The sequence below is a fragment of the Salmo trutta genome, chromosome 4 (genome assembly GCF_901001165.1).
Source record: "Salmo trutta chromosome 4, fSalTru1.1, whole genome shotgun sequence".
NCBI classification, from domain to species: Eukaryota; Metazoa; Chordata; class Actinopteri; order Salmoniformes; family Salmonidae; genus Salmo; species Salmo trutta.
The window spans coordinates 34897979-34922331 of NC_042960.1; the positions used below are offsets into that span (position 1 = coordinate 34897979).

General features: G+C 43.1%; 2 protein-coding genes across 3 annotated transcripts in view; both read right to left on the reverse strand.

Moving 5' to 3' along the window:
- Positions 1 to 1881: 1881 nt before the first annotated feature.
- Positions 1882 to 17411, reverse strand: tbc1d7 (TBC1 domain family, member 7). The gene is made up of 8 exons (XM_029750598.1): positions 17094 to 17411; positions 4956 to 5075; positions 4760 to 4840; positions 4383 to 4573; positions 3047 to 3184; positions 2653 to 2798; positions 2282 to 2411; positions 1882 to 2181 (listed from the first exon to the last, which is right to left on the reverse strand). The coding sequence occupies exons 2-8, from the start codon at positions 5065 to 5067 to the stop codon at positions 2095 to 2097; spliced, it is 885 nt and encodes a 294-aa protein (XP_029606458.1). The 5' UTR covers positions 5068 to 5075; positions 17094 to 17411; the 3' UTR covers positions 1882 to 2094.
- Positions 17412 to 19132: 1721 nt separating this feature from the next.
- Positions 19133 to 24353, reverse strand: part of LOC115192284 (desmoplakin) — a 37270-nt gene continuing 32049 nt past the window's right edge. For both annotated transcript variants that reach the window (XM_029750599.1, XM_029750600.1), the window contains exons 23-24: positions 23209 to 23406; positions 19133 to 23005 (exon numbers count right to left, since the gene is read on the reverse strand). In XM_029750599.1, the coding sequence (XP_029606459.1) occupies positions 19748 to 23005; positions 23209 to 23406 (3456 nt within the window). In that variant the 3' untranslated portion in view covers positions 19133 to 19747. The remainder of the gene's footprint in view (positions 23006 to 23208; positions 23407 to 24353) is intronic.

Genomic DNA, 24353 nt, shown 5'->3' on the forward strand with positions numbered 1-24353 from the left:
CAATAACTGTTACTCACGCAATCCAAAATGGTCAATTAGAAATCGCAATCTGGGTCAGGTGGGCATCATTTCAAAGCCTGTTCCATTGTCAACATGACTAGAAAAGTTATAAAATACGATATTACAGTGTTAGACAAAGACATTATAAAAAGGCTTTCGCAATGCAATTCAGGGAAACAGATCATACTTTTGGTGAGCATTGAAAGGAGTCGTGAGTGCATTCAGGTGCGTGCGCCGTGGCAAAATGTCCTTCACAATAGAGAAACCGAGGATCATTCTGTTCAGAACAACCCAGGGTATGACGGCGTGTCATCTTGTAACAGTACATAAAACATAGTGATCATAAACTTTGACACCGTATGAGACAAGTTTTATGACAAGGAAATGTGAACTGCACATTTTGGACTCAAGGGTGTTTGGATTGCTTGTATGACATCAATTTGGTATTTATTATAAATCCTCAAAAGTCTCATCTTTCAAAATATACTGAACAAAAATATAAAAACGCAACATGTAAAGTGTTGGTCCCATGTTTGATAAGCGGAATTAAAAGATCCCCAAAATTTTCCATATGCACGAAAAGCTTATTTCTCCTCAATTTTGGGCACACATTTGTTTACATCCCTGCTAGTGAGCATTTCTCTTTGCCAAGATAATCCAGCCACTTGACAGGTGTGGCATATCAAGAAGCTGATTAAGCAGCATGATCATTACACAGGTGCAACTTGTGCTGAGGACAATAAAGGTCACACTAAAATGTGCAGTTTTGTCACACAACACAATGCCACAGATGTCTCAAGTGTTGAGGGAGCGTGCAATTGGCATGCTGACTGCAGGAATGTCCACCAGAGCTGTTGCCAGAGAATTGAATGTTAATTTCTCAACCAGGCCCACCCATGACTGCACCCCTGCCCAGTCATGTGAAACCCATAGATTAGAGCCTAATATATTTATTTCAATTGACTGATTTCCTTAAATGAACTGTAACTCAGTAAAATATTTTAAATTGTTTCATGTTGCGTTTATATTTATTTGCAGTATACATAGAATCCTCTTAATTTACAGCATTTCCCTCAAAAGTTGTCCAATTAGCAGGAGGGATGGGGGCAACTTCTTGTCGTGCGAGGTGCTCAAGTTCAGAATGGCTGTCAGTCAAAACCCATTCAGCGCTGTGAAGCGCAGAGCCAGAGCTCTGACGTCATGTTACTGTACAGCCATTGCGTTTCCAATTTAGGAGTTTAACATTACCCAAATCTGCCATTTTCTGCAACGGGGTACTGCCCTTTCCCACATGGACAAACGGAACAGCTATCTGAGAATGTTGTTCGTTGACAACAGCTCAGCGTTCAACATCATAGTGCTCTCCAAGCTCAACACTAAGCTAAGGACCCTGGGACTGAACACCTCCCTTTGCAACCGGATCCTGGATTTCCTGACAGGCTGCTCCCAGGTGCTGATGGTAGGCATCAACACATCCGCCACACTTACCCTCAACACGGTGGTTCCTCAGGGGCACTTCCAGTCAGAGGTTGAAAAGACATGGCATGGAGGCTGAACATATTTGGCATGGGCCCTCAGATCCTCAAAAAGTTCTACAGCTACACCACTGAGAGCATCTTGACTGGCTGCATCACCGCTTGGTATGTCAACTTCTTGACATTCAAGCGCAAGGCTCTACAGAGGGTAGTGCGCACAGCTCAGTACATCACTGGGGCTGAGCTCCCTGCCATCCAGGACCGCTATACCAAGCACCCCTTCACATACACTGCTGCTACTGTTTATTATCTATAATGTTGTCTAGTCACTTTATTCCTAGTTATATGAACATATCTACCTCAATTACCTTGTACCCCTGCACATCTACTTGGTACTGGCACCGTGTGTGTATACAGCCATGTTTTTATTACTTTTATATTATTTCTCTATGCTTTTTCTCTCTGCATTGTTTGGAAGGGCCCGTAAGAAACCATTCCACTGCTAGTCTACATCTGTTGTTTTACGAAGTATGTGACAAATAAACATGATTGATTTGAGTCCAAGCGTATCCCAATGTCAATGACCCCATCAAGAGGGTCTGGCAGGAGACCTGTGATCCTATACAGAGTGCATGGGGGTGCCACAGTACTTGTGCCACAGATCAATGGCCTTAGTCACTATTGCATCAGTGTTCTCCTGGGGCATCTGGTAGTAGAGGAGAAAAACAAATCAATGTGATTGGTAGACAAAAAGGAGAGAAAGGTCTCAAACCTCCAGCGGATCCTATGATGATGATGTCACTCACATTGCTCAGGATGCTGACCACTCCCTCCGGTCTGCTGGTCCCCATCACCACGATCTTGTAGCTGAGAAGGATCTCCATGGCAACGAAGACCAGGATCTTACAGGACCCGCTGATCACCTTGTCCCACACCCTGAAAGAGCAAGAACACATGACATGAGTCAGAATGCCAGCATAGAGCGAAGAGCGATGAGTTTCCTGAAAGCTTCATAGCTAACATGGTACATGACTTCTCTAACCAAGTCCCAGGCCCACGCCACTCACAGAACAGCAAAGTGCTTCATGTAACAAATGTGGTTTGTTGATGCAAAGATTACACCTCTCACGCCTGTGTGGCTGGGTTGTTGAGAGAAACAAGCCTCAGTGTGCCTAACCTCTGCAGGCTGGACTCAGGCAGGCAGCCAGCAAAGCAGCGTCTGAACCACAGGCTGTATGGCAGCATGGCGAGGGCCCCAGTATTCTTCAGATGGTTCAGTAGCCGGGGCTCCTCCACACTCAGGTAGTGCTCCAGACTCTTGGGCTAAACCAACCGGACACAGATGGGGGGGGGGGGGGGGGGGGGGGGGGTTTAAGATGTGTTGAGAGATAGATGCAGTGTACACATCTGCTACATGTACATTTTTATGTTGGATATTTGACTAATCAAAACAACAACAACAGTAGCAGTAACGACAACAACAACAACAATGAGCAAGGCAACACCACACAACAAGTGTAGTCCAGACCACCCCTTTCATCCCCTTACCCACCCTCCAATCCACTGCTCACCAGGTGGGGAATGGAGTCTCCAAACTTATTGTTGAACTGGTTGACAAAGCTCTTGATCAGCCAATAACAATCCATAGGGTCTTCTACGATCTCCTCCATGGCTCGAGCTATGGACAGGAAGTCCTCATCCTCCTCGTCCTGAAACAGACACACACCAGTCAGTCTCACACATAAATAGCCTATCATACTGATTCTACTGAGAACAAAGAATAAAGTGAAATTAAGTTCCTGAGTAGGACCAGGCAAGTGTCAAGTATTAATGTCACATGCACAAGTAGTGAAATTACTTTCTTGCAAGCTTTAAACCCAACAACGGAGTAATCAATGTCAATGTAGTACTAAAAAATAACCTAAAGGTAGGACAAAAACACGCAAGTAATAAAAATAAGAAGAATACGAGAAGTAAGCAAGCTGGATACAGGGTCAGCTCCAATACAATATTTACAATGTATAGGGATACTAGCAGAGGTAAGTTGCACGTTCAGAACAAGGGTCTGATTTCATTTAATCTTCCCTCTCCAACTGTTTACGTTCTGTTTACTTTAGAATATGCAAAGAATGGCCCAGTGCAGTTAAAAACATGATTTTCCTGTGGTTTATATTCAGCGCCCTCCATAAGTATTGGGACAGTGAAGCATGTTTTGTTATTTTGGCTCTATACTCTAAGAGTTTGGATTTGAAATCAAACAATGACTAGGAGGTTAAAGTGCAGACCGTCAGCTTTCATTTGAGGGTATGTTTACCCATTTTGGGTGAACCGTTTACAAATTACCACACTTTTTGTACAATGTCCCTCCATTTAAGCGGAGCAAACGTATTGGGACAAATTAACTTACATGTGTATTAAAGTAGTAAAAAGGTAATTATTTGGCACGCAATGACTACATCAAGCTTGTGACTCCACAAATTTGTTAGATGCATTTGCTCTTTGTTTTGGTTGTGTTGCAGATGATATTGTGCCCAATATGAATTAAATGGTAAATAATGCATTGTGTCATTTTGGAGTCACTTTTAAAGTAAATAAGAATGGAATACGTTTCTAAATACTTCTACATGAATGTGGATGCTACCACGATTACGGATAATCCTAAATGAATCGTGAGAAAGTTAGACGCACAAATATCATACCCCAAAGACATGCTAACCTCTCACCATTACAATAACAGGGGGAGGTTACCATTTTTGGGGGGGGTATGATAGTTACAGATGCACGACTTTCTCATTATTCACGATTCATGATTTGATATCGCGATAAAAAAAAAAAACGGCTGTATTGGACCTTTAAAATGTTTTTTTTTTTTTTTTTAAAGGCCCCTCTTATTCTCTCTCCTCTTACCGGGGCTGAGGTATCAGAGCGTCTGGGCAGCACTTGGCTCTCCAGCTGGAACATGCGTAGGTACACCTGCGTCTGGGGAGTGGCCATGTGGACAAACCTCATCACCTTCAGGGCCTCCAACACATCCTGGTACTGTTCCCGCCTGTACCCTCCCACCAGGGAGTGGGAGTCACTGTGGGGAGGAAGGATACCTAGAGACAGACACAGGGTGGGTCACATCAGCAAGTCACGCAAGTCACGGCAGTGGTTTGGTCTGTCAGATGGATCTGTCTAGTATGTGTGTCTGGTGAGAAATAGGGTATTCTATGGGCTGAGAGGTGTGCTGGTATGGAAAATATGCTCTGAATCCTGTGGGTAGTCTGTGTTAAAAGACTTACCCAACAGCACTTTCCATACATGGATCCTGTACATTGAGGGCAGAGGGAATCTCTGACTGAAAGTGCTCAGCTTCTCCACGTCTGACGAAGGAACACAAAAAACGCATATGAACAGACTTGGAGGTAGAAGCAGAGCAGCAGTGATAATAACAATGATGTACCTGTTGTAACAGTAGTAGTACTGTAATGTACATACCCAGTGGGTTGTCCTTCAGTAATATCTCCAGTGATTTCTTCTCCTCCACCCCCCTGAAGCCCACCTTCTCATAATAGGCAGAACGGAAGTTCCTCTGAGGGTCCTCAGCCATACTGTCACCTGGAAAAGCACAGTTTTAAAGAAGGGTAATTAAATGATAGTGTCTCCTGAAAATTACATCAAAACCACAGCACGCTTTGTCAGGCACTGGCAGGCTTAGATCGCTAAAGATACTTAGCCTAACTCTATCATCTCTACGCACACTGGAGTTACATTCACATTTTAGTCATTTAGCAGACGCTCTTATCCAGAGCGACTTACAGTAGTGAATGCATACATTTCATACATTTTCATTTCATGAATTTTTACCCTTCTTTTTAACTTTTTTTTGTTGTTGTACTGGCCCCCCGTGGGAATCGAACCCACAACCCTGGCGTTGCACACACCATGCTGGCGTTGCAAACACCATGCTCTACCAACTGAGCCACAGGGAAGGGCAACTCCACAATAATGGAATTACGCTAAGACTCAGATTTTTCACTTAAAAATGTATACCAAACAAAAACCATTGATTTCAAAAGGTTTAACAAACCATACAACTCCTTGAACAATTTACACAGTAAATCAAAAATATAAAAACATTTATTGCAGATGCAAAGTTTAGTAACAGAATTCTGGTAAAGTCTCACTATTATATTCTGTTACCAAACTTTGTATCCGCACAGTTCTTCCTGTAAATGTGTTTTTGGAAAATGTTCAAAGTAGTCCTTGTGCAAATAGTTCTATGGTTTGTTAAACTTTGAAATCACTGGCTTTTTGTTTGGTATACATTTTAAAGTGATTCACCATAACATTACTATGGAATTCCATGGCAGGTTAGCTAGATTATAATAGAACACTGAGAAAACACTACATGATCTACATTGAAAAGAGATATAGATTGTGAGACAACCCCTCTTAATTTTTAGGTTGCAGCAAGGTTCTGAGAACATTTTACTCTGGTTCCCTGAAAGTTCTCCTGGGAGGTTTTATTAACGCTCCGAGAAGAGAAATTATAGGCTATTGAAGGTAATTAAATAACTTTCAGGGAACTAAAATGTTGTCAGAACCTCCCTGCAACCTAAATATTTACGTTCCCAGAAAAGAAAGACATTATCACTTCTGTTCACAGAACGTTTAAAGGTCCCGAACAGTGAAAATCATGCTTTTCAGTCAAATTGAGTGATATTTGGATGAAACCAGTTCAAAGTTGGGTGACCCAAGTATGAGAAATGGCTGTAGCTAGTATATTGATCAAATTTGATCATAAAATTGCTGTCCAGGGCCTCCCGAGTGGCGCAACGGTCTAAGGCCCTGCATCGCTGTGCTTGAGGTGTCACTACAGACCCGGGTTCGATATCAGGCTATGTCACAGCCAGCCGTGACCTTGAGACCCATGAGGGGATGCACAATTGGCCCAGTGTCGCCTCTAGCGCCTCAATGTGGCGCCTGCACGCTGACTTTGGTCGCCAGTTGTACAGTGTTTCCTCCGACACATTGGTGCGGCTGGCTTCCGGGTTATGCGAGCAGTGTAAAGAAGCAGTGCGGCTTCGCAGGGTCGTGTTTCGGGGGACGCATGGCTCTCGACCTTCGCCTCTCCTGAGTCCGTACGGGAGTTGCAGTGAGGGAAGAAGATTAACTACCAATTGGGGAGAAACAACACACACACATACACACTTCCGTTCAAAAGTTTGGGGTCACATAGAAATGTCCTTGTTTTTGAAAGAAAAGCACATTTTTTGTCCATTAAAATATCAAATTAATCATAAATACACTGAAATACATTAATTGGCATGGCCGATTAATTAGGGCCGATTTAAAAGTTTTCATAAGATTTGGTAATCGGCATATTTGGACGCTGACTATGGCCGATTACATTGCATTCCATGAGATATATATATATTTCTATTTCTCCGAACAAGAATAGACTGACAAGTTTCAGAAGAAAGTTCTTAGTTTCTGGCCATTTTGAGCCTGTATTCGAACCCACAAATGCTGATGCTCCAGATACTCAACTAGTCTATATACAGTTGAAGTCGGAAGTTTACATAAACGAGTTTTAATGACTCCAACTTAAGTGTTTCAACCACTCCACAAATTTCTTGTTAACAAACTATAGTTTTGGTAAGTCGGTTAGGACATCTACTTTGTGCATGACAAGTTATTTTTCCAATTGTTTACAGACAGATTATTTCACTTATAAGTCACTGTATCACAATTCCAGTGGGTCAGAAGTTAACATACACTAAGTTGACTGTGCCTTTAAACAGCTTGTAAAATTCCAGAAAATTATGTCATGGCTTTAGAAGATTCTGATAGGCTAATTGACATCATTTGAGTCAATTGAAGGTGTACCTGTGGATGTATTTAAAGGCCTACCTTCAAACTCAGTGACTCTTTGCTTGACATCATGGGAAAATCTAAAGAAAACAGCCAGGACCTCAGAAAGGAATTGTAGACCTCCACAAGTCTGGTTCATCCTTGGGAGCAATTTCCAAATGCCTGAAGGTACCACGTTCATCTGTACAAACAATAGTACGCAAGTATAAACACCATGGGACCACGACGACGTCATACCACTCAGGAAGGAGAAGCGTTCTGTCTACTAGAGATGAATGTACTTTGGTGCGAAAAAGTGCAAATCAATCCCAGAACAACAGCAAAGGACCTTGTGAAGATGCTGGAGGAAACAGGTACAAAAGTATCTATATCCACAGTAAAACAAGTCCAATATCAACATAACCTGAAAGGCCGCTCATTAAGGAAGAAGCCACTGCTCCAAAACCGCCATAAAAAGCCAGACTACGGTTTGCAACTGCACATGGGGACAAAGATCATACTTTTTGGAGAAATGTCCTCTGGTCTGATGAAACAAAAATAGAACTGTTTGGCCATAATGACCATCGGTATGTTTGGAGGAAAAAGGGGAGGCTTGCAAGCCGAAGAACACCATCCCAACCTTGAAGCACGGGGGGTGGCAGCATCATGTTGTGGGGGGGTGCTTTGCTGCAGGAGGGACTGGTGCACTTCACAAAATAGATGGCATCATGAGGTAGGAAAATGATGTGGATATATTGAAGCAACATCTCAAGACATCAGTCAGGAAGTTAAAGCTTGGTCGCAAACGGGTCTTCCAAATGGACAATGACCCCAAGCATACTTCCAAAGTTGTGGCAAAATGGCTTAAGGACAACAAAGTCAAGGTATTGGAGTGGCCATCACAAAGCCCTGACCTCAATCCTATAGAAAATTTGTGGGCAGAACTGAAAAAGCGTGTGCGAGCAAGGAGGCCTACAAACCTGACTCAGTTACACCAGCTTTGTCAGGAGGAATGGGCCAAAATTCACCCAACATATTGTGGGAAGCTTGTGGAAGGCTACCCAAAACGTTTGACCCAAGTTAAACAATTTAAAGGCAATGCTACCAAATACTAATTGAGTGTATGTAAACTTCTGACCCACTGGGAATGTGATGAAAGAAATAAGAGCTGAAATAAATCATTCTCTATACTATTATTCTGACATTTCACATTCTTAAAATAAAAGTGGTGATCCTAACTGACCTGAGACAGGGAATTTTTACTAGGATTATATGTTAGGAATTGTGAAAAAGTTTAAATATATTTGGCTAAGGTGTATGTACATTTTTGACTTCAACTGTATGTATGTATGTATGCATGCATGCATGCACGTACTGGTCCCCTCCCCTCATGTCAAACACTTGGCTTTAGGAGGCAGGCATTACCAAGGATTTACTGCTGTCCTCCCAATCCACACAGAAACGCATACAAAGCTCTCCATCGCCCTCCATTTGGCAAATCTGATCAGTGCATCGACAGCGTCGTCCCCACAGTGACCGTACACATATCCCAACCAGAAGCCATCGATTAAGGGCAACATCCTCACTGAGCTAAAGGCAGATTACAAAGGGAAACCCAGCCGCAAGCTGCCCAGTGACATGAGCCTACCAGACGAGCTAAATGCCTTCTATGCTCGCTTTCAAGCAAGCAACACTGAACCATGCATGAGAGCACAAGTTGTTCTGGACAACTGTGTGATCAGGCTCTCCATAGCCGATGTGAGTAAGACCTTTAAACAGGTTAACATTCACAAGGCCACAGGGCCAGAGGACTACCAGGAAGGCAGGGTTTCTGTTAACCGGTAAATGTCGGCTTAAAAAAAAAGAAAAAAAGAAAAGCCAATAAATAAAATTGATGGCCAAATTGTCACCCCCCCTCCACAAAAAAAATCCATTGCAAAATAATGCTTTTTATTCATTGATGGAAATAAAAGTGTTCCAACATCAAAGGCAAATATACTTCATAGGCTAATAAATCCACAAGCTGCTTGGAAACTAGTGTCGGGGGAGTATGTTTATTTATACTCACGCAAAAGACGCAAGGTCATCATAAGGGTCTTCAGCTAAATGTACTTCCCGACTGGGCAAAAGATTGTGTTAATTATCCCGGTTTCCAGTGTGCTTGCCGAGAGGGGAATCTTTCTCCAAAACAGGGTAAAGACAGACTCAAGATGTGCCTTCTTCAGGACAAAGTAACGAAGCTGATGCGCACGCAAGCTGCCCCAATGAGTTGGACAGTTTTGACTTCCCAAGAGCAGGGGCTCACTTTGAGCAGGCCAAGATCTGCCGCAAACGCAAGTAAATTAGAGGCAAATTGTGTTTGTTAGGCCCGGTCCTAGCAGTTCTGCTGCCGCCCTAGACAACATCAACATATGCCGCCCGTGATATGTATAGTATAAACATTTGGAATGGATTGATAGACTAGAATAGAGTAATGATTTGTATCATGCGTAATTGGTGCATTTCAGTTGAGCTTATTCAGTGAACTTGGAAATGAGATATAATTTGAGCTTTGGAAACAAGTACTTTTATAAAAATATGTCGCAGGCCTCGTTTCACAGGAGCATAAGATTTATCTCAATGAACATTGTTTATTTACACTACCGTTCAAAAGTTTGGGATCACTTAGAAATGTCCATGTTTCCATGAAAACATACATGAAATTAGTTGCAAAATAAATAGGAAATATAGTCAAGACGTTGACAAGGTTATACATAATTATTTTCATTTAAAACCTCTTACATCTACACGTTCCGCTAGCGGAACGATTGCTCCAATATCCAATGATGGGCGGGGCGCGAAATTCAAACTCCTCTAAATCCGAAAACTTACACTTTTCAAACATATGACTATTTTACAGCTATTTAAAGACAAGACTCTCCTTTATCTAACAAAACTGTCCGATTTCAAAAAGGCTTTACAGCGAAAGCAAAACATTAGATTATGTCAGCAGAGTACCCAGCCAGAAATAATCACACAGCCATTTTTCAAGCTAGCATATCATGTCACATAAACCCAAACCATATCTAAATGCAGCACTAACCTTTGATGATCTTCATCAGATGACACACCTAGGACATTGTGTTATACAATACATGCATGTCTGTTCAATCAAGTTCATATTTATATCAAAAAACAGCTTTTTACATTAGCATGTGACGTTCAGAACTAGCATTCCCACCGAACACTTCCGGTGATTTTACTAAATTACTCACGATAAACGTTCACAAAAAGCATAACAATTATTTTAAGAATTATAGATACAGAACTCCTCTATGCACTCGATATGTCCGATTTTAAAATAGCTTTTCGGATGAAGCACATTTTGCAATAATGTAAGTACATAGCCCGGCGTTACAGGGCTAGCTATTTAGACACCCTGCAAGTTTAGCCTTCACCAAAATCACATTTCCTATAAGAAAAATGTTCTTACCTTGCTTGTTCTTCATCAGAATACACTGCCAGGACTTCTACTTCAATAACAAATGTAGGTTTGGTCCCAAATAATCCATCGTTATATCCAAACAGCGACGTTTTGTTCGTGCGTTCTAGACACTATCCCAACGCTAAATCTCGGCCACGAGCATGACGCAAAATATGACAAAAAAATTCTAAATATTCCATTACCGTACTTCGAAGCATGTCAACCGCTGTTTAAAACCAATATTTATGCAATTTATCTCGTAGAGAAGCGATAATATTCCGACCGGGAATCTGCCTGTCTGTAAACTGAGGAAAAAACCGAAAGCCGGGGGCGGGGCGTGTCACGCGCCTAAGGCTTAGACCATTGAGTGACCACTTAGCTTTTGCCTTCCTGTGCTTCAGCCAGGGCTTTGAATTACGTCATTCCTGTTTTTCCCGGGCTATGAGACCTCATTGGAGACGTGTGAATTGTCACGTAAGAGCAGAGATCCTTTGTAAACGATAGAGATAATAAAGAAGGGCAAGAAATGTTCAGACAGGGTACTTCCTGAACAGAAGCATCTCAGGTTTTTGCCTGCCATAGGAGTTCTGTTATACTCACAGACACCATTCAAACAGTTTCAGAAACTTTGGAGTGTTTTCTCTCCAAAGCTAATAATTATATGCATATTCCAGTTTCTGGGCAGGACTAATAATCAGATTAAATCGGGTACGTTTTTTATCCAGCCGTGAAAATACTGCCCCCTAGCCATAACAGGTTAAATAGTGTCCTTCAAAGAATCCTCCATTTGCAGCAATTACAGCCTTGCAGACCTTTGGCATTCTAGTTGCCAAAAGAGATTTCACCCCATGCTTCCTGAAGCACCTCCCACAAGTTGGATTGGCTTGATGGGCACTTCTTACGTACCATACGGTCAAGCTGCTCCCACAACAGCTCAATAGGGTTGAGATCCGGCTGCCCACTCCATTATAGACAGAATACCAGCTGCCTGCTTCTTCCCTAAATAGGTCTTGCATAGTTTGGAGCTGTGCTTTTGGGTCAGTGTCCTGTTGTAGGAGGAAACTGGCTCCAATTAACCACCGTCCACAGACATGGCGTTGCAAAATGGAGTGATAGCCTTCCTTCTTCAAGATCCCTGTACAAATCTCCCACTTTACCACCACCAAAGCACCCCCAGACCATCACATTGCCTCCATTATGCTTGACAGATGGAGTCAAGCACTCCTGCAGCATATTTTATTTTTGTTCTGCGTCTCGCGAATGTTCTTCTTTGTGATCCAAACACCTCAAACTTTAGATTCGTCTGTCCATAACACTTTTTTCCAATCTTCCTCTGTCCAGTGTCTGTGTTCTTTTGCCCATCTGAAAATGTTCTTTTTATTGGCCAGTCTGAGATATGGCTTTTTCTTTGCAACTCTGCCTAGAAGGCCAGCATCCCGAAGTCGCCTCTTCACTGTTGACGTTGAGACTGATGTTTTGCGGGTACTATTTAATGAAGCTGCCAGTTGAGGATTTGTGAGGTGTCTGTTTCTCAAACTAGACACTGTACTGTACTTGTCCTCTTGCTCAGTTGTGCACCGGGGCCTCCCACTCCTCTTTTTATTTTGGTTAGAGCCAGTTTGCGCTGTTCTGTGAAGGGAGTAGTACACAGCTTAGTACAAGATCTTCAGTTTCTTGGTAATTTCTCGCATGGAATAGCCTTCATTTCTCAGAACAAGAATAGACTGACGAGTTTCAGAAGAAAGTTCTTTGTTTCTGGACATTTTGAGCCTGTAATCAAACCCACAAATGCTGATTCTCCAGATACTCAACTAGTCTAAAGAAGGCCAGTTGTATTGCTTCTTTAACCAGAACAACAGTTTTCAGCTGTGCTAACATAATTGCAAAAGGGTTTTCTAATGATCAATTTGCCTTTTAAAATTATAAACTTGGATTAGCTAACACAACGTGCCATAGGAACACAGGAGTGATGGTTGCTGATAATGGGCCTCTGTACGCCTATGTAGATATTTCATTTACAACATTAACAATGTATTTCTGATCAATTTGACATTATTTTAAAATGGACAAAAAAAATAAGATTTTCTTTCAAAACAAGGACATTTCTAAGTGACCCCAAACTTTTGAATGGTAGTGTACATATCGAATTTGATTGTCCAATATCAGTTTTATAATTTTCCACTGCTGTGATGCTGAATCGCAGCGGGATGGGGAGTGGGGAGTGCAGGCCGGGTGATGGCTAGACGGGATCCAGCTTTTGTCAAATCAACATCAAAAGTAGATATTTTTTTTGTTGCATTTTAGCTAATTCTCCTAACCTGTGGCGTAACTTCTCCTAATCAGCTACGAAAAGGGAAATCTGACATCAATTTGACAAAAGCTGGAACCCTTCTAGCCATGACCGGCCTGCCCTGGTGTTTGTAGACAGCCTTGCTTTATTATTTATTAGGCCTAATTCAAATGTTCACGCCTAGGCTAAATTAAATTAGAGAGGCCTAGATGATATTAGAAAAAAAAGCTGTTTTGTTATTTATTAATGAAAATGTTCATACAAATAGTCTAAAGGACAGGTCATTCGCAAATTATATTATATTTGGAAGTTGCGTTTTATTATTGGCTGTGTGCTAAGGTCCATTGTCCTGTTGGAAGGTGAACCTTCGCCCCAGACTGAGGTCCTGAGCGCTCTGGAGCAGGTTTTCATCAAGGATCTCTCTCTACTTTGCGCCGTTCATCTTTCCCTCAATCCTGACTAGTCTGCCAGTCCCTGCCACTGAAACACATCCCACAGCATGATGATGCCACCACCATGCTTCACCATAGGGATGGTGACAGGTTTCCTCTAGACATGACGCTTGGCATTCAGGACAAAGAGTTCAATCTTGGTTTCATCAGACCAGCGAATCTTGTTTCTCATGGTCTGAGAGTCTTTTGGTGCCTTTTGGCAAACTCCAAGCGTGCTGTCGTATGCCTTTTACTGAGGAGCGACTTCCGTCTGGCCACTCTACCATAAAGGCCTGATTGGTGGAGTGCTGTAAAGATGGTTTCCTTCTGGAAGGTTCTCCCATCTCCACAGAGGAACCCTAGAGCTCTGTCAGAGTGACCATCGGGTTCTCGGTCACCTCCCTAACCAAGGCCCTCCCCCCCCCCCCCCCGATTGCTTAGTTTGGCCGGGCAGCTAGCTCTAGCAAGAGTCTTGGTGGTTCCAAACTTCTTCCATTTAAGAATGATGGAGGCCACTGTGTTCTTGGGGACCTTCAATGCTGGAGACATGTGTTGGTACCCTTCCCCAGATCTGTACAGTGCCTTGCAAAAGTACTCACCCCCTTGGCATTTTTCCTATTTTGTTGCAACCTGTAAAATAGTCCGAATTGGTGAAGTTAAATGAAAAGAATGACTTGTTTCAAACACAAGTGGTTTAGGAGGAAATATTTAAATGTCTTTGAATGGCCTAGTCAAAGCCCAGACCTCAATCCAATTGAGAATCTGTGGTATGACTTAAAGATTGCTGTACATCAGCGGAACCCATCCAACTTGAAGGAGCTGGAGCACTTTTGTCTTGAAGAATGGGCAAAAATGTGGCGTGGAGTCCAATCAAGTTGTATAAACATCTCAAGGATGATCAATGGAAACAGGATGCACCTGAGCTCAATTTCGAGTCTCATAGCAAAGGGTCTGAATAATTTTGTAAATAAGGTATGTTTTTTTTATATACATTTGCAAGAAATTCTAAAAATCTGTTTTTGCTTTGACATTATGGAGTACTGTGTGTAAATTGCTGAATATTTTTTATTTAATCCATTTTAGAAAAAGGCTGTAACGTAACAAAAAATGTGGAAAAGGTCAAGGGGTCTGAATACTTTCCGAAGGCACTGTATGTCTAAGCTTCTAAGGTGACTTCTGCTTTACAAAATATTGCGAAGAAGTCTATCAGTCAACTGTATTCTATAATTCTATACACTGAACAAAAATATAAAACGCAAATGTAAAGTGTTGGTCTCATGTATCATGTGCTGAAATAAAAAAAATCCCAGAAATGTTCCATATGCACAAAAATCTTATTTCTCTCAAATTTTGTGCACACATTTGTTTACATCCCTGTTAGTAAGCATTTCTCCTTTGCCAAGATAATCCATCCACCTGACAAGTGTGGCATATCAAGAAGCTGATTAAACAGCATGATCATTACACAGGTGCTTCTTGTGCTGGGGACAATACAAGGACACTAAATGATGCAGTTTTGTCACACAACACAATGCCACAGATGTCTCAAGTTGAGGGAGTGTGCAACTGGCATGCTGACTGCAGGAATGTCCACCAGAGCTGTTGCCAGACAATTGAATGTTCATTTCTCTACCATATGCCACTTCTAACGTTGTTTTAGAGAATTTGGCAGTAAGTCCAATCGGCATCACAACCGCAGACCACATGTAACCACACCACCCAAGACCTCCACATGCGGCTTCTTCACATGCAGGATTGTCTGAGACCAGCCACCCAGACAGCTGGTTTGCAAAACCGAAGAATTTCTGCACAAACTGTCATGGTATGGGCAGGCATAAGCTACAGACAATGAACACAATTACATTCTATCAATGGCAATTTTAATGCAGAGATACCGTGACGAGATCATGTCGTGCCATTCATCCGCCGCCATCACCGCATGTTTGGGCAGCTCTGGATTGTAAAACAGCGTGTTCCAGTTCCTGCCAAAATCCAGCAACTTCGCACAGCCATGGAAGAGGAGGGGGACAACATTTCACAGTCCACAATCAACAGCCTGATGAACTCTATGCAACAATAGATTTGCAGCACCGCATGAGGCAAATGGTGGTCACACCAGATACAGACTGGTTTTCTGATCAACACGCCTACCTTTCTTTTAAGGTACTGTATCTGAGACCAGCAGATAGAATACAACTTTATTGTCCATGCAGGATGGCCATTTTTCTTCGGCATCACCTTCCATTACAATAATTACACACACCTTCATTCTCACATCATACACATGTAAACCAGTCAGTCCATCATGCTGCATACACTAACAACATAGATGCATATCTGTATTCCCAGTCATGTGAAATCCATAGATTAGGGCCTAATGAATTCATTTCATTTGACTGACTTCCTTATATGAACTGTCACCCAGTAAAATCTTTGAAATTGTTGCGTTTATATTTCAAATCAAATGTTATTTGTCACATGCGCCAAATACAACCTCAACTAACCTGTACCACCGCACATTGACTCAGTACCTCGTTACTGTTATTTTACTGTTACCTTACCATGCAACGCTTACTTACAAGCCCTTAACCAACAATGCAGTTAAGAAAAATATTTACTGAATAAAGTAAAAAAAAATAAAAGACCAACAATAAAATAACAGTAACGAGGCTATAGGTACTGAGTCAATGTGCAGTGGTACAGGTTAGTTGAGGTAATAATGTACAGTACCAGTCAAAAGTTGATGTCTTCACTATTATTCTACAATGTAGAAAATAGTAAAATGAAAGAAAAACCCTGGAATGTGTAGGTTTCCAAACTTTTGACTGGTACTATACATGTAGGTTGGGGTAAAGTGACTATGTATAGATAATAGATAATAAACAGCGAGTAGCAGCAGTGATTATCTTGTTATTTGTTCAGTGTAATTACAAAACAATTGAAATGCAATTGTGTTTTTCTGCTGTTTGTCTGCTATCCAACAGTGCATGATTAGCTCTGTTGACCATGAGAGAGAGCATTTTTCAGAGAAAATGGGTTGAGTCATGCCAATTAGGATCTGGATGACATGTGGCCCATTGTTTCACTTGTCATCAGTGACATGTGGCCTATTGTTTAATCTTGGTACCTGGAAACGACCACATGGGCAATTCCAATAACTGTCAGTCAAGGCGATCTCATGAATATAAGCTGCCACTCCACTCAGCATTTCTTACGGCTTCCTGATAGTTAAAGATGTAAGAAAGTATACAATTTCTTCAATTCTGAGCATTTTAATAGCTTAAAAATATTATGGGTGATGTGTTGGTCATTCAAAGGCTATTTTTACTTGGGAAATAGGATGACTGTGCGGGACCTTTATGGGTTAAGGTTCGTTTTAGGTAAGGTTTATAGTTAAGGTTAGAGGTTACAGTTAGGCTTAGGGTATGGACGTCCCAAGGATCCATGATAGCCCTAAACTTGAGTTTCTAGTATTTTCTGTGACAGTGTTAAAATTACACTTTACTGAAAACCATTAAACTGTTGGATGAATAACGTAACAGAAGTACAGTTCACTGTTAAAATGTGCTTTATGTAAAGCTTATTTTGCCTCCTACCTTGTTGTACCCGTGGGCCTCACCGCATCCACGCCCTTTTCAGCTTGCAGTCACCGTGGAAGGAGCTCTGAAGCCGGGCGCGACCTACACGACTGTCTGCAACCAGCTAGCTATCTCTAGCTAGATACTGTAACCACTATTGGTACATCTTCTTCTCATATGCGTATATCAACGTCACTATGCAAGCAATGAAACCCAAGCTAGCAATACCAAAGATGTTTGAATAACACAAATCACATGCACAGCAATGAGAAAGTGAAACGCAGCCTATTGATCCATTCATAACATGTTGACCATTTCCTCATCGACAGCACGTGCAACCAGCAGATGGCAATGAACATTAAATTATTTGCTGTAGTTACAGATATCTGCCAATAGAGGGTGTACTGTAGCTGGGTAACAAACATTCAATGTTTACTTTTATTTATTTTATTTAACCTTTATTTAACTAGGCAAGTCAGTTAAGAACACATTGTTATTTACAATGACGGCCTACACTACGGTCTACTGCCATTCTACACTGAACAAAAATATAAACGCTACATGTAAAGTGTTGATCCCATGTTTCATGAGCTAAAATAAAATATCCCAGACATTTTCCATACGCACAAAACCTGTATTTCTCTCAAATTTTGTGCACAAATTTGTTACCATCCATGTTAGTGAACATTTCTCCTTTGCCAATATAATCTTTCCACCTGACAGACGTGGCATATCAAGATAATGATTAAACAGCATGATCATTACAAAGGTGCACCTTGTGCTAGGGAAAATAAAAGTCACTCTAAAATGTGCCGTTTTGTCACACAACACAAGCTTTGAGGGAGCGTTCAATTGGCATGCTGACTGCAGGAATATCCACCAGAGCTGTTGCCAGATAATTGAATGTTCATTTCTCTACCATAAGCCACTTCCAACGTCGTTTTAGAGAATTTGGCCGTATGTCCAACCAGCCTCACGACCGCAGACCATGTGTATGGCGGTGTGTGGGTGAGCGGTTTGCTGATTTGAACGTTGTGAACAGAGTGCCGCATGGTGGCAGTGGGGTTATGGTGTGGGCAGGCATAAGCTATGGACAATGAACACAATTGCATTTTATCAATAGCAATTTGAATGCACAGAGATACCATGAAGAGATCCCGAGGCCCATTGTCGTGCCATTCAACCGCCGTCAACACCTCATGTTTCAGCATGATAATGCACGGCCCCATCTTGCAAGGTACTGTACACAAATTCTGGAAGTTGAAAATGTCCCAGTTCTTCCGTGGCTCACCATGCTCACTAGACATGTCACCCATTGAGCAAGTTTGGCATGCTCTGGATTGACGTGTACGACAGCCTGTTCCAGATCTTGCAAATATCCAGAAACTTCCCACAGCCGTTGAAGAGGAGTGGGACAACATTCCACAGGCCACAATCAACAGCCTGATCAACTCCATGTAAAGGAGATGTTGCGCTGCATGATGCAAATGGTGGTCACACCAGATACTGACTGGTTTTCTGATCCACGCTCCTATCTCTTTTTTAAGGTATCTGTGACTAACAGATGCATATCTGTATTCCCAGTCCAGTCATGTGAAATCCATAGATTAGGGCCTAATGAATTGATTTAAATTGGCTGATTTCCTTAAATGAACTGTAACTCATTAAAATCTTTGAAATTGTTGCATGTTGTGTTTATATTTTTGTTCAGTATAGTTTGGCTCACTTGTATAGTTTAACATTGGAAGAATAAACTATTCATGATTTGATTATGTTATGTTATGTAGTTATATTCTCTAAACCAGATCTAGAAACCGTTCTCTCTGACCTGCAGATTAGTTTAGGCTTTATGTGAGGGCCATCTGGCACATTCTAAATGATCATTGATGATTTCTGTATTTATTTCACACAATATTTATGACTATGAATACATGTCTCGATGCTCTAAGGACACTGGCCTATTTTAGGCTTAGTGTGGTATTTTTTATGTATTCATACAAAAATCATGACATAATTTTACTGACCATATAGGCTATTTCACACAGAAACCAAAGAGCAAGGATGTAACATTTTATTTTGAGAAATAGAAAAATAGTTACATTGTGTTGAAAGAAGACAGCCCCATACTACGCTAACAGTATAAACACTAAGCAATGTTATTATGACACCTCCTCACATACCATGCAAGAAACAGTACTGTACCTCACACCTATTAATGTTCCCCAAAACACACATAAGACATTAACCCTCTCCCATCCAACTTTTTATACATTTGTAAATTTGTTACATTATTGTTATCAAAATTATAAATGTATACTGTAGTACAACAGTTTTGAAAAAATATAGTCTGGCAGCAAAGTGGTCATATCATGCTGTCAGAGAGAACAAATACAATTTACATAAAGTATTTTTCTTCCATTCAAACACCCAAGAATGTTTGTTTTAATTGTTATCAGTCTGCAGCCACTTTAAACAGAAGATAAAACATTTGATGGGACCTCTTTATTTAGGACAGAGACATTTCTAACTGACCAATAAGCAGGGCTTCCTTACATAAGTAAAGCAAAAGGCAATATGTAAAAAAAAACTAAAAGTATGCAGAGGTTAAGACAAAGACTAAGTTAATGTAACTAATTAATAGTTATCCCTATTTTTCCCTCTTCTCCATCACCCTATGACATGGAGCTGGAACTGAAGGAGGTGCGGCTGTAGGTGGTGCTGCTGACGATGCTGTATCGTCTGGAGGAGCCAGATGATCCCAGGTCCACACTGCCTCTCCGAGAGCCCGCCCTCGACCCGGTCCTGGAGCCCGATGTGGACCCGGGAGCGGATAAGTTGTACGGACTACTGATCCCTCTGGAGGAGGCAGAGGCAGCCTGGAGCATCTTGACTCCTGTATTCTCCTCCACCAAGCAGTTATCCATCGCCTCTTTATAAGAGATCTTCAGCTTGGTCTTGGGGCAGGTCAGGTTCTTGGCATGGTGCCTCATGTCCTGGAGCTTCTGGGCCCCTCTTCCATCCAACCAGCCCTCTTTGAGAGCCTCCTTGATGGTCCTCCTGCGGCCCAGCTCTGGGTCATACAGGCCTCCAGTAACAAACTGGAACTCCAGGAAGCGGTGGCCCGCCTCATAGGGAAGCCACTTCTCCCTCATGGCCTCAGCAGCGGACATCTTGTGCTTACACTTGATGTCTTCAAACCCAATGTAGGCCTTCTGGGCGGGCTTCAGCCTGGTAGCCATGTCGTTCTCGATGATCCCCTGGATGGAGGCCTCCTGGATGGACAGGCGCCGTCCATCGGAAGGGTTTACAATGCCTCCGGTGCAAGCCTGGGCCTCCAGTAGTCTCTGGGCAGAAATGCTGTCCACCAGCCCACGTTTGTGAGCCTCGGAGATGGAGATCTTCTCCAGGGCCTCCATGTCAAAGATGGCACCCACAGGACTCTGCTCCCCATCCAAGACCACAGCTTCAGCAGGGCAAGCCAGGGAGACAGAGATACTGGCGATATGGTTCAGAGAGCTGGGAGAGGAAGGGCCATCGGGCTGGGTAAATGAGCTGCTGGTGGTGGATCTAGTGATGGTGGAGCAGTCACCAATGGAGGTTCCAATGGAGGAAGGTCCAATGGTAGAGCTGCCAATGATGGAGCTCGTCTTCTCAGCCTTGATGGAAGTAGATGATGTTGAAGTGATCTGTGGTGAGTAGGTGGTTGATGAAGACAGCAGGGATGAGTATGCTGCTGCTGATGTTGCTGCTGCTCTGGCTTTGGATGATGATGTTGATGAGGAGGAGGAAGACGAGGCAGAGGATCTGTTTGCTTTGGTCTGGCTGGTGACGATGTCAGCAAACTGTGTGAGAGTAATCATCTGCGATCTATACTGGTCGTACAATGATTGGTTGATCACATTCTTCTCCAGCAGCTCTCTGATGTCATACTGGATCTCCGTCTTTCTGTCGAAGATGACCAATCTCTTGGATCCATCCTGGGTGGTGATAGTGATTTCCTCCCACTCACACTCTTGCTGCGACAGCTCCAGGAATATTTCGTAGTCGATCAGCCCCTTGTCATATGCTTCCTTCACCGACATCTCCTTATTGGTGTCTGGGTCTACAATCACCACCCTCCTCTTCCTTAGAGTGCTCTTCTGGGTGGTGGGCTGAGGCGGTTCCTTCTTCTTCTTGATGGAGAGGAGAACCAGGCCAGTCTTCTGGTCTATGATGCAGCGTTTCTTTAGCTGGAGATAAGTTAGGTTGTCCTGGTTGTTTGGATCGAAGAAGCCCTTGGATTCGTCCCCTTCGTCTGTCAGGATCTGGTTCATTTCCTTGCTGAAGTAGCCCTTCTTATAGGCAGTCACCACCTCGATGCGGTGGCCGTGTCTGGGGTCGATGATACCCCCGCTGGCAATCTGAGCCTCCAGTAGACGGATCCCATGTCCCTTCTCGATCAGCCCCTTCTCCATGGCCTGGAACAGGGAGATGATCTTGTCTGTGCCTGGGTCTTTATACCCGGTGACGGCCCTCTCTGCAGACAACAGTTTGTCTTTGAACTCCGGCCCAGCCAGGCCCCTCTTGTAGGCATCGGCCACGGTCAGACAGAGGTTGTTGACGGGGTCGATCATGAATCCGGAGGCGGCCTGGGCTTCGAGGAGCTCCAGGGTGGTGCCGGGCTTCAGTAACCCTTCCTTCATGGCCTGGTAGATGGACAAGGTCTTGTCGTTTGCCTCGTTGAAGACCCCCGCAATACAGGTGGAGCCACAGAGGTACGACCTCAACCGGTCCTCGATGTCCTGGCTGGTCAGTTTGCCTTCCTTCAGTTGGTCCATGTCAGATTTCTCCAAGAGGTTAGCATTCATCAGGTCTGTGACAGACACCTCTCCCCTGAGACCCTTCACTATCATGGGCTTCTCTGGAGCGGGGAGGATCAGGAGACCTGTGGTGGGTTCGGCCTTGCATCTCCTCTTCAGGGTTACGTAGCTGGCCCCCATCTGGGTGTCTGGGTCCAAGTAACACTCAGGTCGTTGGTTCAAGGCCCGGTACAGATCCTCGTCGATCAGGTCCCGGTCCATGGCTGCATCTTTAGGGAGGAAGACACTGAGGACAGGGTCTATGATTCCCCCTACTGATTCTTGTGCCTGGAGCATCCGTAGAGCTGTGTCTCTATCGATCAGGCCCTTCCTCATAGCCTGGCCTGCTGACAGGAGCTTGGTGGTGTTGGGGTCACGGTACCCCAGACATGCAGCCTCAGCAATCAGCAGCCTCTCTCTGTCCTCCTCGTATACCACTCCTCTCTTGCACGCCTCCTGCACCGTCATCTTCTCGTTGGTTCTGGGATCCACTATGTGGCCTGTGGCAGCTTGGGCCTCTAGCAGCAAGATGGCGCTGTCTTCAGAGAGGATGTTGTCTCTCTTGGCCTCTGTGAGGGACATTTTACCTTGAGGTCCCACAGCCACACCAGAGATACTCCCAGTCCCCTTAAGATTGAGTTTGAAGTCCACAGACACCTCGCGGACGGTCTTCTGACCATTCAGGAGCTGTTCGTAAGTCACTTTGTTGATGACCCCACAGTCCAGCAGCTGCTTGGCCGTCACCATTTTGCGGACACCATCGAAGACCAGCGTGGCGGGGTCCAGGTCTTTCTTTCCGCTCTCGTCCGTCTGGGTGTGCTTGGCGAAGGCGTAGGGCCGCTCCCTGAGTTTCCTCAACTCTGCCTCCAGGGAGTCTCTGACGGAGGTGAGTTCAGAGAACTGGGTCTGGGTGATCAGCAGCCTGCTCTTATAACGCTCCTCCACCGCCCTCTGCTCTCTCATCAACCGCTCTATCTCAGTCTTCAGAGAGCTCCTCTCCCGCTCCAGCTTCTCCTTCTCTGAGTTAAACTGCCTCACCTCGCCCTCCTTGGACTCGTACTGGCCCTTCCAGTACAGGAAGTCCTTCTTGATCTGGATGGATGAATAAATGTATTAATTGATGGATGAATATAAATAATAATAAATATGATAATAATACAAATTCATTTAATATGAATAATAAATGAATGAATCAATGGATGGATGGATAAATGAAGGAATGAAGGAATTAATAAAATTTCAAATACATATATAAGATTGACTCTAGACAGCAAAGTGAAATTCACAATACACACCTTCTCGTTCTCCTCCTGCAGGCACAGCTTGATGCGTAACTCGGACTCAAGAGAGACTTTCATGTGGTTCAGCTCTTCCTCTAGCTTCTGAGAGCGAGCTCTGTCCTGGTTTGTCTGCTTTAGCTTCAACAGTAGAGCATCTCTCTCCATCACTATCTCGTTGTACTGGGTCTGGGTGGACTGAATCAGACAGGATGTCTGAATGGGGAGAGATGGGGGGGGGGGCAGGGGGAGAAGGGTCAAGGGAGAGAGAGAGGAAGAGAAGGAGAGAGAGGGACAGAGGGGTGAAGGAGAGATATACAGATAGCCAGACAAAGGGGCAGAATATTAGCAGGTTAGCGTTTTTCGTCATGAATCTTGTTCTTGAGGCAGCTCTGCAGGGTGGTCACTAACTGGCACAGTTTTAAAAAAACCTAACCTTAACCACACTGCTAACCCGAATGTCTAATGGTTCCCCTAACCTTGAATTAACTTTGTTCTCATAAATATTTACAATACAGCCAATTTTGATTTTGCAGCTGGCCTATCTAAGCGGAAATCGCTCAGTTCTGCCTCCAGGACAAGATTCATGAAAATAAATGTCCACCTGCAAAATATTAGTTGAGAGATTAGTTTTAGAATAATAATGAATTATTTTGTTAAAACATTTCACAGAATTATGTGATTTGGCATTTACAATAAGAACAGCATGCTCTGTTATTGAAAAACAAAACACAGCTCCAATAACTTACCCACACATTGACAATAAGCAGTTATCATTGGTCAATTAAAATTATATGACTAAAGGAATAGATTACCAGAATTCCCCAACATGGAAACAATTCACACAGATACAAAAAGTGCAATTGGTTTCCTGTACATTCAAAGGAAATAGACAGATACTGTTGACTAGGACTGATTACCAGTTTACTAGACTAGACAAAGGAGAAGCTATCTACTAATATTACTAGATACATGAACACAACAATAATTACAAAGACAGAGACTAAATTAAGACCAGAGGACAAGATAAGCGATGATGTAGACACTGTGGATCATTGGAGACAAAACAAGCAAAGGCAAAAAAGCATGATGATTGGTAAATCAACAGAGGAAGTATCTCGTTGTGGGCAGGGGTGTGTGACAGCAGTATGGTGAGGGCAACC